The sequence below is a fragment of the Loxodonta africana genome, chromosome 8 (genome assembly GCF_030014295.1).
Source record: "Loxodonta africana isolate mLoxAfr1 chromosome 8, mLoxAfr1.hap2, whole genome shotgun sequence".
Taxonomy (NCBI): domain Eukaryota; kingdom Metazoa; phylum Chordata; class Mammalia; order Proboscidea; family Elephantidae; genus Loxodonta; species Loxodonta africana.
This window is the reverse complement of record NC_087349.1, coordinates 99,988,869-100,004,594: the sequence shown is the minus strand read 5'-3', so window position 1 is coordinate 100,004,594 and position 15,726 is coordinate 99,988,869. Positions and strand designations below refer to the sequence as shown.

The window sequence follows — 15,726 nt, the reverse complement described above, 5'->3', positions numbered from 1 at the left end:
CACAGCCATGGAAACCCTATGGAGCACATTTCTACTCTGAAACATATGGGTCCATCATGAGTCAGAATTGACTGGCAACTGGCTTATATGCCAGGGATATAATTTTAATCCTCATGACAACTCTGAGGCAAGCACTATTATTATCTCCATCTTATAGATCAGGAAAGTGAGGCACAGAGAGTTTAAATCTCTTGTTCAAGGCCCTGTCACTGGTAAACAACAGGGTCAGATTGTGTACTCTGGTGTGTTTGTCTCTTGAACCCTTGCTTAGATCTGTTTTCTTAGACTACCTTTGAACTACATGTCTGACGGTAAAGCATTAACAACCCCAGACCCGGTGCCAGTCTGATGGTAAAGCATTAGTTTCACAAATTAGAGTTCATTTGTACAATGGAATAATAACTTACTCCCATTACTTTTTCATGAGCACTTACTGTGTGCCAGATTATGCTATGCATTTTAGGCATATTACCTTTTTGTAAGCTCACGATACAGATATATGATAAATGTCGTTAACCTTATTTTACACTCGTAAGGAAGTAAGGCTCAGAGAATTTAACTCCCACAAATTCATATAGCTCATAATTAACTGCTCCAGAAGTTAAAATGAACTCTGCCTTAAATATTTGTAATAGGTCAGAAAATAAAAGCCATCTAGGTTTTCCTTGTATTATTGATTGAGGATTGGAATACAAGAAGTCACATTAATTCAAGCACCAAACACTCTCTATGTTAGCTGATTAAAAGAAAAATGTGCATAGATTTGTTGAATAAATGAGTAAACTCTCTTTCCGAAGTCTATATATTTTGGGCTGTTTAACTCCTTAGTACAGAGAACATTGCTCAAAATGACTGGTACACTTCTTTCCCTTGATGTGGTCTAGACAGAGAATACACTCAGAGTGAGAAGTTATTCTAGGCAGATCCTCAGTGGTAGATGAAAGCCCCGTTTCTGTCAGACAGTGCCCTGGATTCCACTTCCAATGGTCCCATCTGTGATGAAGGAGTTATTATTGTTGTTGTTATTGCTAGCTGCCATCGAGTAGGCCCCAACTCATGGAGATCTCTCGCACAGTGGAATGAAATACTGGCCAGTCCTGTGCAGGCAGCATTATAGAAGAATGAGACTGTCCCCGGAGAGTTGTGGGCCCTGGGTCTGGTCCACAGACAGTTAATTGTGAGACAATCATGGAACCTTTCAGCTGCCTTGGGTTCCTCATCTATAAAGTGCTCTTGTTCTCTCTGAAGCCCTGAAAGTTCTAAAACTGTGGTTCTGTGAAATGAGGTTAAGTGAGCTCTGCTGTTTATCCCATTCTCGTTGATCTCTGGTTGGCAGTCACCTCTGTAGGTTTTTATTATTTTCACTGGTGTTTGGACTTTGCAAGGTAGATTTTTTAATAATGGCAAATGTATATGAAAGAAAACATTTACCGTTTCAACATTTACTTGTACAATTCAGTGACAGTGAGTTTATCACGTTGTGCGACCATCACCACTATCCATTCCCAAATTTTCCCATCACTCCAACTGAAGCTCAATGTCCCCCAAGGAGTGAGTGTCCTTTTCACCCTCCAGCCCCTGTCTCTCCCCCTGCGTCTGCCCCTGGTAACCACTAATAAAGCTCTGTCTATATACACTTGCCTATTCTAGGTATTTCATATAAGTGGGAATCATATAATATTTGTCCTTTTGTGATTCAGTTATTTCACTCAGGATAATGTTTTCAAGGTTCATCCATGTTGTGATGTGTCTCAGGACTTCATTTCTCTTCATGGCTGAGTAATATTCCATAAATGGCCCAGCACTGTTGTAGGAACCGGAGATGCATAGATGAATGAGACACAGTACCTGCTCTCAAGCAGCTCGCGGTGGAGATGGGGAGACAGTTAAAGAAACAAAAAAGCCAGAAATATATTGTAATACATGTTTTAATAGCAGTATGTGTCAAGTGCCACCACAACTGAGGCCAGGCCCCCATCCTCCCTGAGGGGCAGGAGACAGGGTCAGGAATGGCCCTTCTAAGGAACTTTCACTTGAATGGCCCCAGAAAGGGGGCATAGGTGTTCATTAGGTGATGCGGTGTGGCAGAGAAAGAGGTTGGTGTTGGAAGAACATTCTAGGTAGGAGAAGCAACATGTACAAAGGGTCTGGAGGCAGGAGGAAGCATGGGCTCTTTAGGGAACAAGTAGACCAGAAAGGCCCAAGTAGGGAGCTGATCTGGATGAGAAGTGAAAACATAAGTACCATTTGTATAAAGAAATGCTTTATGCATCATATCGGGGCATTGGAGCTTTATTCTGTCAATGGGAAGTCATTATTGTCGGAAAGGGAATGAGCCATATGATCAGATTGCCATTTTAGAAAAAATAATTACTGTGACTGTGTGACATTTAGGCTAGAGGAAATGAAACTGCTGGCAAGAATACCTACTAAAAACCTCCAATTACTGTCAAGTTGGTTCTGATCCATGGTGACCCCACTTGATTCAGAAAAGAACTGTGCTCCAGAGGGTTTTCTATGGCTGATTTTCTGGAATTAGATGACCAGGCCTTGTTTCTGAGATGCTTCTGGGTGGAGTCAAACCTCCAACCTTTAAGTTAGCTGCTGGGTGACACTCATGAGGATTGGGAACAGAATTGGAACAGCTTTGGACAGGCAAGTTATGAGTTTGCTTTGGATGTGTGAAGTGTGAGGTACTGGTAGGCTATCTAAGTGGAGAGATCTAGTAGGAATTTGGAATTCTGGAGTCACTGACTTGAGAGGTGGTGGAAACCTGACCCAGGAATGATGAACACTCAAGATCTTTTTCTAAATGGAGTGTGGGCTAGGTGGTATCATTAGTACGTTAATTGTATGTGACAGGGACAGTGATAGTTCAGAGGTAGAATTCTTGCCATTTATGTAGGAGACCTGGGTTCAATTCCTGACCAGTGCACCTCATGCACAGCCACGACTCATCTATCAGTCATTGGATGCTTGTGTATTGCTATGACGCTGGACAGGTTTCAGCAGAGATTCCAGACTGAGAAGACTAGGAAGAAAGGCCTGGTGATCTATGTCTGAAAATCACCCATTGAAAACACTATGGATCACAATGGTCTGATCTGCAGTCCCTCATGGGGATGGTGCAGGACCAGGCATCATTTTGTTCCTTTGTGCATGGGGCTGCTATGAGTCAGGCCAACTCAATGGCAGCTGACAACAGCAACAACCACAGTTGTATGTGATTTTTTTATGTGTAAGCATGACCTGAGTGATAGGGTTGACTGTTATGGAGCTACCTCACATTGTGGTATTTTTTCTACACTTTTGGTACCATACTTGTCCTCCTCCTTGAGACTCTAGGCAAAAGATGTTCCTTCCTACTCTGATGAGGCGACTGCTCTGTCTTCTTAAACAGCTCTCTTCCAAATAACAGGGAGAAGCTGCCTGATACTTGCAAGATTTCAGATTTCTTTTTATAATTTGGATGATCACTGCTGCTGTTGTTGTCATAATATATTTTCACTGACATTATTTTTAACCAAAACATATACCCGCAGGCTGTTTAAGCTAAAAGAACTTGTGTAGCTGTTCAATCTATGCAACAAATCTTAGAAGATGAAAATAGAAGTTCACAATTTGGTTGCAAGAGGAAGTAGAGGATGTTATGATAAATGGCTTGGAGAAGGCCCAAAACTTTGAAGAGAGGGAAGCGGTTCTATTCAATAGTAAATAATAATTCTATACAGGATGCTGGCCAGTTGTCTTACAATTTTAGAAATCACTAATCTTTTAAGAAATTATTGGATACTAAAAAAAAAAAAACCCATTGCCATTGAGTCAATTCCAACTCAGCAACCAGAGTACAACTGCCCCATACAGTTTCCAAGGAGTACCTGGTGAATTAAAACTACCGACTTTTTGGTTAGTAGCCATGGCTCTTAACCACTACGGCACCAGGGTTTCCTATTGGACACTAGATGTTATTAAATGCCAGAGGCAGCATTTAGTATTTATTCTTTATGTTGCCAAATTACTTTGAAGGGAACTGGGTTTTAGCTTTTATTTTTCCATTCCTATTATATGTATATATTTTATTATATTTTATCAGCAGAGTGTTTTGCATGAATCATTCCTCTTTCCTCTTCTTACTCCCTAAGATTTCCACTGGCTTTTATGCCCCTTAAGAGTAGGGCTTGAGGCTTGTTCACCGGCATATCTGTCAAAGTGCTTGCCATGTTGTTCAGGAAACTATTTCCATGTCAAAATTGATTTTTTCCAAATTATCCATTAGTGCTTATCCAGGCAGTAATTAGTAGTTATTTTTGGCTGTTAATAGACATATTTACTGCACCACTGTGGTTTTAGCTTCAATCATTAAAGTCTTACATTATTTATATTTTAAGCTTACATTCATAGTTTCGTTTTCACCTCAAAGGCTTTTTGTCCTACAGTGCCACCATTTTTCTTTAAGACATTGTTAAGCACATATTTACATAAAATATAAAAATTTAATTTTTTTTTATATTTACATAGCTCTTTATAATTTCTGTGAGACTTAAGACAAAGACTTAAAAGAAACTTCATAAGTCTTTTGGCATCTGAATTATAGCAGGGCATCAACTAGTGACTAACTTGTGGTATGCATTCAAGGGGTACATTTCTGGCTATAGACATGCTGGTATTTAGGGAAAGGTAAACATGGAGACTCAGGCTAATGTGTGACCACCTCAAGGGGTCCACTCTTACACAGTTATAAGGGAGAACATCTCACTCACTTGGATTCAGAGCCCTAGGGGAAGGATACAGGCGTCTGCATCATTTTTGGCTGTCTCAGCACTTATTCTCGAATAATTATACCAGGGTCCATAGAGACTTAAGTCGTCATTGCTTCTTTTTTTCCCCTGCCCCTTGTTGTTTTTGTTAGCTGCCATCTAGTCAGCCTTTAACTCAGGACAACCCCATGCACAGTGGATTGAATTGCTGCCCAGTTCTGAGCCATCTCCACGATCAGACCTTTCCTACTGTAGACTGTCTAGAACGCTTCATCTTGTGGTGGTTGTTTCAACAGGTGTGGACAGTCAACCTCATTCTAGAGATGTCCTCACACACTCAGTGATATAGTCTTCATGGTTACAGGCTTTCAAACTTCATGTGGCCGTGAAAGTACATTTAAAATTCTATTATTTAAAGACCAAATATATACCTACATCTCGTAAGGGAATGTACTATGTTTCGAGTGAAAAAGTATTATGAAATACCAGATTACATATTGTGTTTTAGACATCCTCTTCAAGGATATTCTTTTATGACTTCAGACGTCTTCAATTTTTTCCTTTTCTCACAATTTTTTGAACTCAGAATTGACTACCTTATATATACAGTCCGTGCTCATTGTTCACTGATTCTGTATTTGCAAATTTTCTACTGGGTAAAATTGATTTGTAACCCAAAGCCAATACTTGAGACACTTTCACAGTCATTCACAGACATGCACAGAGCAGCAAAAAAATTGAATCGCCTCATGTGCACCCTCCCAGCTGAGGATGAACAAGGCGACGTTCTGCCTTCTTGTTTCCACTCTCATACTGGAAGCAAGTGGCCTTTCTGTGGTCTATTTAGTGCCACAATTTTTGCATTTTTGTGCTTTTTGTTGGTGATTTCACTACTTAAAATGGCCCCTAAGAATAGTGTTGAAGAGTTGTCTAGTGTTCCCAAGCACATGAAGGCTGTGATGTGTCTTACAGAGAAAATACGTACAAGATAAGCTTTGTTCAGGCATCAGTGATAGTGCTGTTGGCCTGAGTCAGCAATATATATTCAATAAGATGCCTTCAAACAGAAATGCACATAAAAAAAAAGGTTATGTATTGATTAGAATGTTCCCTAGAAGCGAGAATGGCGAGACTTTGTCTTGCTTACTTTGAACATGTGAGTAGGAATGACTAATTGCTAGAAAAGCACATCCCGTTTGGTAAAGTAGAGGGTCAGCGAAGATGAGGGAAACCCTCCATGAGATGGATTGACACCATAGCCACAACAATGGACTCAGACATATCAAAGATCATGAAGATGGTACAGGACCAGGCAACATTTAGTTCTGTTATATATAATATTGCCATGAGTTAGAGCTGACTTGGCAGCAATTAACAATTGATCATGTGATAAAAACTGTTATGAGCAGAGGTTCACAGGTTCAAGTCTCACCCTGGAGATGGTAGGGAGAGTCTGGTGTCAAGAAGGTTTTTCTTCACGGTCACCAGCCAAAGAAGGCACCTTGTTTTCTTCTCAGCCGTGAGCTCTCTCCATGGCAATCTGGCACTTGCAGTTTAACTCAAAAATTTTTTTGAAAGGGGGGGGTGGCTGGAAAAGACTTGGTGACACTTTATTCTACCATGTTACACTCAAAAATGCTATTAATAAACATATTTTTGTAATATACCAAATACATTTTCTAATGAAAGTTCTGACCCATATGCTTAAGAATTTAACCTTTCTGAGAATTGTGACTTAAAACTGTATTCATAGCTTTTAATATTATTAGAAAAAGAAAGTCTTTTTCTTTTTCGTTTTTAAATTTGTTTTAAGACCACTTAAATCACTTTCAGTGGTTGTACTCTCAAACCCTATTGATTTCTCCTCTGCCTGATTCTAAAATTCTTTATTACTTGTATTTAAAATTGTCTAGGATGAATTTATTTTTAGAACTCTGCAGTTTTATGGATCATCATTCTAGGTATCTTATACATTTATGGTTTGATGCCAATTAGCAAATGATAGCATACAGAACATATCATTATTATTTTTTGTTGTTTTCAGAAGAGGTTATTGAAATTTTTCAAGACACAGTATCTATCAATATCATATAAATAATAGAAAATGCACAACGTGATCAAAGACGTTTTGGAGACCCTCAGGGAATGATGTGACTATAAAGGCAAGCAGTGGTTATGCCTTCACAATTGTTTCTTAAATAATTAGCAATTTCTCATGATTTTTCTCTCATTGGGAAAAGTAGGGGGAGGAGGAGAAGACTCATCGCCCGTTTCTATCTAACAGGAGTTGTTTCTGTCCAACACTAGGCATGCAGGAGGCCTCCATGAAGCTCACTGAGTCACTCCATGAAGTCTACGAGCCTGACTGGTATGGGCGAGAAGATGTGAAAATGGTTGGTGAGGTAAGAGCTGGGGAAGACGGCCCACAGGAGGCCTGGGGTGGCTCTCAGAAGACTCTTTCTGGGTCTTGCTGACAGAGCAGGTCTCTTACCCCTCTTTTTTCACAGCCTGGCCTTAATCATGAGGGGGGCCACGTGCCCAGAAGATACCATGCAGTTTTGCTATCTGGATCATCCCAAACTCAGTGAGACATGAAGATGATTATAAAGCCACTTGGGTAGAAAGCTGTGGGTTAAAGTTTTTGTTTGTTTGTTTTCTTCCAAAATAGCAATAGCATTCTTCTCTCCCCTACTATATGACTTAACAGCTCATTTCTAGCAGGAGAACTGGCCTCATGGCGTATTCTGAGTATTCACCCCATCCCTTTGCCCTAATTCCCCTATCCACTAACCAGTCGCTGTGGAGTTGACCCTGACTTATGGCAGCCCATGTGTGTCAGCGTAGAACTGTGCTCCACAGGGCTTTCAGGGGATGGTATTTCAGAAGTAGATTGCCAGGCCTTTCTTTCAAAGTACTTCTGGGTGGACTTGAACCTCTAACCTCTCGGTTAGCAGCCAAGTATGATAACTCTTTATGCCACCCAGAGGCTCCCCCATCCTCCCTCCTTCCTTGAATGCAGGGACAGGAGCTCCAAAGAGCATCATCAATTCCACTTCAACACTGGTCTGCAGGGCCTGAGGGCAGATGCAAAGTCAGCCTGCTGAAAATGAATCTGATTTCAGCAAGGCTTTGACCTTAGGCACCTCTTAACACCTGAAATCAAACATCTAACCAAGGGCCATCTGGCTGTGAAGGGTAAGAAAGCAGGTGCTGCTGCTTTGTGGAAGCAGAATGGTGCCGAGACCGAGAGTGGCTTCATGTGACATTGGACAAGTTCTTTCTTCTTCTTGGGCTTTAGATTCCTCATCAACAAAATGTGACTAATAACTGTCCTCGCTAGTAACACATTTAAAACCTTCATCTCGATCAATCTGGTTAGTGCCCAGCACATGTCATTACTCATGTGAAAAAGTGCCAGCCAGGGGTTCTCTCACAACCAAGTTCTTTGTTAAAACAAAGAGTACTTGTTTCTCATGTCCTCCACTTCAGGTGAGTCCATTACAGCTCATTTAGGTGCAGGACACCTACACTTGCGGGAGCCCGAGCTCAAGGGAAGGTCTGGTAATTGATGAGAGGAATGTCTGCAGAGCCTTTAGAAAGATGGTAGCAATGTAGTCCCAGGTTGCTCCATGAAAATTCTGACTCCCTGACACTGATCTTCATAACCTCGTTATGACTAAGTTAAAAACTGAGATTTATTTATGAGGAGAGCTCACTTGGCCCTATTACATCTCTCAAATACTTTCAGGAACTGAATTTGGCAAAGCCAGTCTCCGCAGATCATTTCAAATGTGGTCATTAAGTAACTGCATCTCACATTTCTTCATTATAAAAACCCTGTTTCAACATCACACTGTTAAATGGTTAACTCATTTTGTAAACTTCTGATTAATAGGATAATTAAAAATTCATCATAAAAAGAGGAACTTTTAAGAGAATGATATAAACTATGTTAATGTGTTTTTAGAAACCCTGGTGGCCTAGTGGTTAAGTGCTACGGCTGCTAACCAAAAAGTTGGCAGTTCAAATTCACCAGGCATTCCTTGGAAACTCTATGGGGTAGTTCTACTCTGTCCTATAGGGTCGCTATGAGTCGGAATTGACTCGACAGCAATGGGTTAATGTGTTTTCAGAACCACATTCCATGTATGATAAATGCCATTGCTGAAGTTTCTTCCTGAAGTAGGTAGCTATTCTCTTACCTTGGTCCTTGCAGCTGGCAGGAGTTTTGGAGTCCTGAGCTGCTGGGCCAAATATGGGCTCTTTTGATGATGGAGGAACTGAACACTCCATGCTTAGAGGATCTACTCACATCAGAAGATTAGCCTTTTAAACAGAGGAATTTTTGTTTGCATACTGAATTGGGATCTGTAGCAATTAGGATTTGTTTTTGAAATGTGAAAAAAAAGGAGAAAGCGAATAACCCCATCCCCCTTGCAACGCCCCAGAAAAAGATTTAAACAAGTTAGAAACTTTTCTTTTGCATAAAGGAATTCGGAGGTCAAGAGCCCAGGTATGGCATAGTGGACCCACAAGCATCAGGGACTCATCTTTGCCATTGTTAGCCTGCTTCCTCCGAGGTTCAGTATGATTCTCTGAGCTCCTGCCATTGGCCCTTAATTCTGCATTCTGGATAGCAATAAAGAAGACTGGGGAAGATGGCTTTTTTTTAGGGAGGGGGATGGGTGGCCACTCCCTTCTTTTAAGGATGCTCCACATATACCCCATTGGCCAGAACCATGTCACATTGCTGCACTTAGCTGCAACGGAGCTAGGAAATGTAGTCTTTATCCTAGGTGGCTATGCACTCAGCTGAAATTGGAGGCTCTGTTGTTAACGAGGAAACCCTGGTGATATAGTGGTTAGGAGCTACAGTTGCTAACCAAAAGGCCAGCAGTTCAGATCCACCAGGCACACCTTGGAAACTCTATGGGGAAGTTCTACTCTGTCCTGTAGGGTGGCTATGAGTCAGAATTGACTGTACGGCAACAAGTTTAGTTTGGGTATTGTTAACGAGAAGGAAAGGGTAAATACAGGTAGTCCCCAGGTTACGAACATCCGACTTACATACAACCCATAGTTATGAACCAACCCCCACAAAGCCTAAAAATTTGAGATACATTCAAAGGTTTGTAGTAACAGGTGGGTGCTGTTTATTATTACTGTTATTACTATGTTAAAGATGTTTTAGTGTATGGGAAGTGTTTCTTTAATGTTTTTTATGCGTAAAAGGTATATTATATACTATATACTAAGACAAACATATGACTAACTGATATTAGATACAAACCGTACCTAAGTGTTCCAACTTATATACAAATTTGACTTAAAGACAGACTTAGGAATGGAACTCATTTCTAACCCGGCACTGCCTGTACTGGGGAAGCAAGAAGCAGTGTTTTCAATGAGATCTCAAACTTCATAGTAGGAGAAATGTGGAGATGACATTCTTGAGCACCTGCTGTGTCTGGGATTCTGCAAAGCACTTAATGTTAATTGGGGAAATTGAAACTCAGGGAGGTTGAGCTCCCCAAAGTTCCATATTGAGATATGAACGCTTCTCTGGTGAGGCAGCCTTGTATAATTGAGAGATCCTAAGCTTGGAACTCAAGGGGATAGACCTGGTTTTGAAACCTTGGATCTGTCATTTAACAATTACACGACCTTGGGCAAGTTATGTAAATATCTGGGTAACAGGATCGTCTTTTCTAAGGTGCCAGTAATAAAACCAAGCTGTCATAGGAGTCCCTTGTAGTGCAAGGGACTGCATACCGAAGAATTGGTGGCTCCAGTTCACTCAGAGGTGCCTTGGAAGAAATGCCTAGTGATTTACTTCTGAAAGATAAGCTGTGGAAAACACTATGGAGCACAGTTCTACTCTGACACACACAGGGTCACCATAAATCAGGATCAACTTGATGGCAACAGGTTTGGTTTTCTAGTTTTGGGGGTGAGGATTAAATGACATGGGGAAAAAAAAATATATATATATATATATATTTGGAAACCCTGGTGGCATAGTGGTTAAGTGCTACAGCTGCTAACCAAAGGGTTGGCAGTTCAAATCCTCCAGGCGCTCCTTGGAAACTCTACGGGAAGGTTCTACTCTGTCCTATAGGGCCGCTATGAGTCACAATCGACTCGACAGCACTGGGTTTGTTTTTGGTTTATATATATATATATATATATATATATATATGCATATGTATCATCTGTAAAATGTTTAACCCAATGTCTTGACATAGTTATAGTAATCATAATAATACTTAATATTTATTGAGTGTTTATCACAATTGATACTCCATAAATGATGGTAGGGCCCGTTCCAGTTTGACTACATTTTCTGCTCTCTCTGTGGAGACTTCAGCAGAGGTTTATTACTGGTTTCTGTTTAGGCTGGTTTCTGATTTCATAGATTGCTTCAAAAGCAAGTTGTCCCAGTGGTATCCTTTACAGTCTCTTAGTCCAAGGTTTGTCTATAGGGATCTGGATACCTTTTGAAGCTTCTGTATTCATTAGTAATTCAGAATCAGAAATGCCTTTTTTTAATGAGCTGATTTCTCAGGTGGTCTATATTGTAAATTAGAATTGGTAGCCAAATTGCTCTGAAATTTTATTGTATTACTAAATAACCCATAGTCTTTCTAATGTAGAGTATCTGGGGAAGCATTTCTTCTCTAATTTCATAGTTTCAGATTTTTTTTAGAAGTTTGGTGAAAGGTATCCAATTAAAATAGTTCAGCAGTTATCTCTTTATTTATCTTTTTCTTTCAGAAATGTGATGTACTGTGGGAAGACTTCCATCAAAAACTAGTAGATGGGTCCTTGCTGACACTGGATACCTATCTGGGCCAGTTTCCTGACATAAAGGTATTTTATTCTGTGTCTCTAAAGGAACAATTAAATGATTTCATGTAGTTATTGAAACATGGTCAAGAAATAAGAGGAATTAAAAGTCTTCAAACTGATTTCAAAGACAGTTGGTAGCTTTTCATGTATTTAAGCATGGGATTTTTATTCTGTTCCTATCACCTTGAAAAGAAATATAGTTACAGAAATCACATTTTCCCCTCTAGTGTGCTGCTTCAGCTTTTATTTCTCTACAGAAATGTTTTAAGCCTATAGATAAAAAATCATAAATCAGAGGTGCCAAAGAAGATTCCAGTCTTCCTTTTATTATATAGCATTTGACAAGGATTTCCATTAGAATATACAATAGTCACAACGAAAGGAGAAACTCCATCACAGGCATAGGAGCAAATCCCCTCTTTCCTTGAAAACTGATTATTTTGCATGTGTTCGTAGTACACCTGGGTATTTTTTTCTCCCTTTGAATTTTTCAGGTTCAAAATGAACTATTAAAGATATGAGTATTTCAAATGCATTTGCATCTGAATCTAAAAATATCTTATAAAACTTTTATCTTATTTGACACTTGGATCCATTGCAAAGGTAAGCAACATGATATAAGTGAAGGGTTGAATATAGGAGATTTGGAATTGACTCTGGAGGTAAAGAAAGTTTTTAAACTAAAACTGGGTTGTATATTGCAAATGGGGTAGCATTAACACATCTGCCCCAGTTGTTTGCCCTGCTCAAGTTGGAGTGCCTGGTAAAAGAGCCCTGTGCTATCTTTCCTATAGGGTGAGGAGGCCGTGAACCAACATCAACAGGCTTCTGGAGTAGGTACTTATTAGGCGTCTTCTGCTGTGTAATTCCATTTTTTACCTGGCCTTCCTTGTAGCCATTGCCAAACACTCACTAGGAAACTACTCACAGTAATGTGCACTCGCCTTGACCACAAAACATAGTGAAGCAACTTGGCCAAAACAGCACTCGTATGAATGACTTTAGTTTCCTTGGTCCCACATAAGATGGTTAATGCTTGTTGGCCAATATAAAAAGTGTGGTTGTGGACTTGAGGACCACTGGACAAAGACTTGAGTGGATCAGACCAGGTACATTAGCCCTGTTGGCAAAATGTCATGGGGAACAAATCCAAGTGATGGATTCTCAGTGGTGAAATCATAATAGGAAGCATGGTGCTGTTTGGAGCTGTTGGGTAATTGCATCCTAATTAAAAGGAATAATTCAGGTTTTTTGTTTGTTTGTTTTTAATTCTGTGAAGAATTTTAAAAAATTAAATGAAAAATTTATAATTCTGTGAGGCTTCACTTATCAGCTTACAGGGGAAGTGTTTTGATCTTCAGGATATTTTGATAGACATTCAGACTTTTTTTCTTGAAGTCGTAGCACCTAGGGAGAAAGTAGTCTCAGAATCACTATCACACTTTAAACCAAACAAAAACAAAAACAAATCAGTTGCTGTCGAGTCCACTCCAACTCACCGCAACCCCACGTGTTACAGAGTAGAACTGCACTCTGTAGAATTTCCAAGGCTCTACCTTTTGGGAGCAGGTTGCCAGGAATTCCTTCCCGCATCACACTCTAGAGGATTGTTTATTGCATGGTAATTTAAATCTTAAATAGCCAACTGGAAATAAATCAGAAGAAGAAAAGGGAAAACAGTGTCCTCTTACCTGAAAATTCCAAAGCAGCTTGCCTAATGTAGATCACTTGCCTAAATTATTGGGGCAGTTCTACTCTGTTCTATAGGGTCGCTATGAGTCAGATTCGACTCGACGGCACTGGGTTTTTGGATTTGCCTAAATTATTAATGTGATATATATTCAAAATAGGATTTAGTTAAGCAAACAATTAGCTGTGATTGCCTATAGAGGAAAATATTTCAAATGTTGTTGAGTTGCAGGAATGAAAACAGTCTCATCAACAAAATGTGAAGGATGTAGTTGTTATGATGCTGCCCAGCATAGTCATTTAGAATCGTCCATGCCCTCTTGGAGCATAGGATTTTGGAACATAAACACACACAGAAGGACCAATGTTGAAACAGAGTTAGTAAAATAAAACCATGATAGAGCATATTAGTTAGTCTAGTCAGTTTGTTCTATGTCCGGAAGATGAAGATCTCGGTAGGATTTCTACTTTGGCAATTCTTTTCTGAGTGTCTGTATTAGTTTACTAGGGCTGCTATAACAAAATACCATAAACTGGTGGTGCAGTAGTTAAGCCTTTGGCTGTTAATCAAAAGGTCAGCAGTTCAGATCCACCAGCCACTCCTTGGAAACCCTATGGGGAAGTTCTACTCTGTCCTATAGGGTCACTCTGAGTCAGAATCAACTCAATGCAATAGGTTTAGTTTGGTTTTTGGGTGACTTATAAGATAGGAAATGTATTGTCTCACAGTTCTGGAGGCAAGTAATCTGAATTCAGGGTGCTGGCAAGGGCATGTTTTCTAGAAGTCTCTAGGGGAAGAATTTATTTGTCTCAGCTTCTGGTAGCCCCAGGCATTTTCTTGGCTTGTAGATGCATCTTCACCAGGCAGTCTTCCCTCTGTGTCTCTCTCCTCTTTTATAAGGACACTAGTGATATAGGAGCAGGACCCACCCTACTCTGCTATGACCTCATGTTGACACATAATGTCGTCAAAACCCCTATTTCCACACAAGGTCATGTTTATAGGTATCAGAGGTTAGGAATTCAGCATAAATTTTTTGGGGGAGTGACATAATTCAGTCCATAACAGGGTCCATGGTTGAGATCATGCACAAAGATAATTTCCAGTTACTGAACCATCTTTACCTTAGATATTTAGGAATAATATCATCTAGCTCTTTTTCTGGATGCTCAGAAGATAAATACATGTCAAGGTTTTTCCTGTGTTATGGAGGGAGTAAATCTTTTTGTCTCTCTCAATCCACATTAAGGAAACCAAAAATAGACTCAGAGCTATCAACTAAGGTAGTCAGAATATTGTGACACAGTGTCATAAGACAGACAATTGAAGAAACTAGTGGTGTTTAAGTTATAGAGGAGACAGTTTGGCATTGGAAAGTAGGAACGATAAAACCCATTGCTGACCAGTCAATTCTCACTCATAGCCACCCTGTAGGACAGAGTAGAGCAGCCCCATTGGGTTTCCAAGGAGCGCCTGGTGGATTCGAACTAACCTTTTGCTTAGCAGCTGTAGCACCTAACCACTAAGCCACCAGAGTCTTTAATATTTGAAGGACTTTTCTTCTGTGTAAATGGACTTAAGTTATTCTGTATGCCCTTACTCAGTGGGTAGCTGTTAGAAGTCAGTAGAGACTCCGTCTCTTCATAAGATTAGTGTTGAGTGATTTATTGGTGGAAAGGAGGATTATGATTAAAAATACTGAGTGGAGATTTTTCAAAGCATGGAACATGATTGACTTCCTTGACTCCCATTAACATCACAGGCTGTGTATAGTTGAAACCTTAGGAAAATTTCCAAATATTTACCCCAGCCCGTCAGTGAGGGCTATGAAGTACAATTCATGGTGTTTAACTTATCCAGCTGTGATTGGCAGGGCACCCTGTGTTGTGGTTCTTATTATGCAACACTGACATCTAAAGTCAATGTTATAATAAGAGCCAGCTTGTCACCAGCCTAGGCAGGCTTACAGCTGTGAGAAGTTATTGTAAAATGTAGTTTAGATTCTATCTTGGCTCTATGCATGAGCAGCAAAGCATGTCTTTACTACAATGTGCCAAAATGAATTCTAAAGTGGGTTTATTACTGAATTTTCTTAAAAATAATTTTTATTGTGCTTTAAGTGAAAGTTTACAAATCAAGTCAGTACGTCACATATAAGCTTATATATACCTTACTCCATGCTCCCACTTACTCTTCCTCTAATGAGTCAGCCCGCTCTCTCCTTCCAGTCTCTCCTTTCGTGACCGTTTTGCCAGTTTCTAACCCTCTCTACCCTCCCATCTCCCCTCCAGGCAGCAGATGCCAACACAGTATCAAGTGTCCACCTCATACAAGTAGCTCACTCTTCATCAGCATCTCTCTCCAACCCATTGTCCAGTCCCTTCCATGTCTGATGAGTTGTCTTCGGGAATGGTTCCTGTCGTGGGCCAA

General features: G+C 40.1%; 1 protein-coding gene across 1 annotated transcript in view; it reads left to right on the top strand.

Moving 5' to 3' along the window:
* Positions 1-15,726, top strand: part of LOC100668333 (amphiphysin) — a 289,557-nt gene that overhangs the window by 182,000 nt on the left and 91,831 nt on the right. The window contains exons 4-5 of the mRNA XM_003406912.3: positions 7,065-7,159; positions 11,532-11,627. Coding sequence (XP_003406960.1) covers positions 7,065-7,159; positions 11,532-11,627 — 191 coding nt within the window. The remainder of the gene's footprint in view (positions 1-7,064; positions 7,160-11,531; positions 11,628-15,726) is intronic.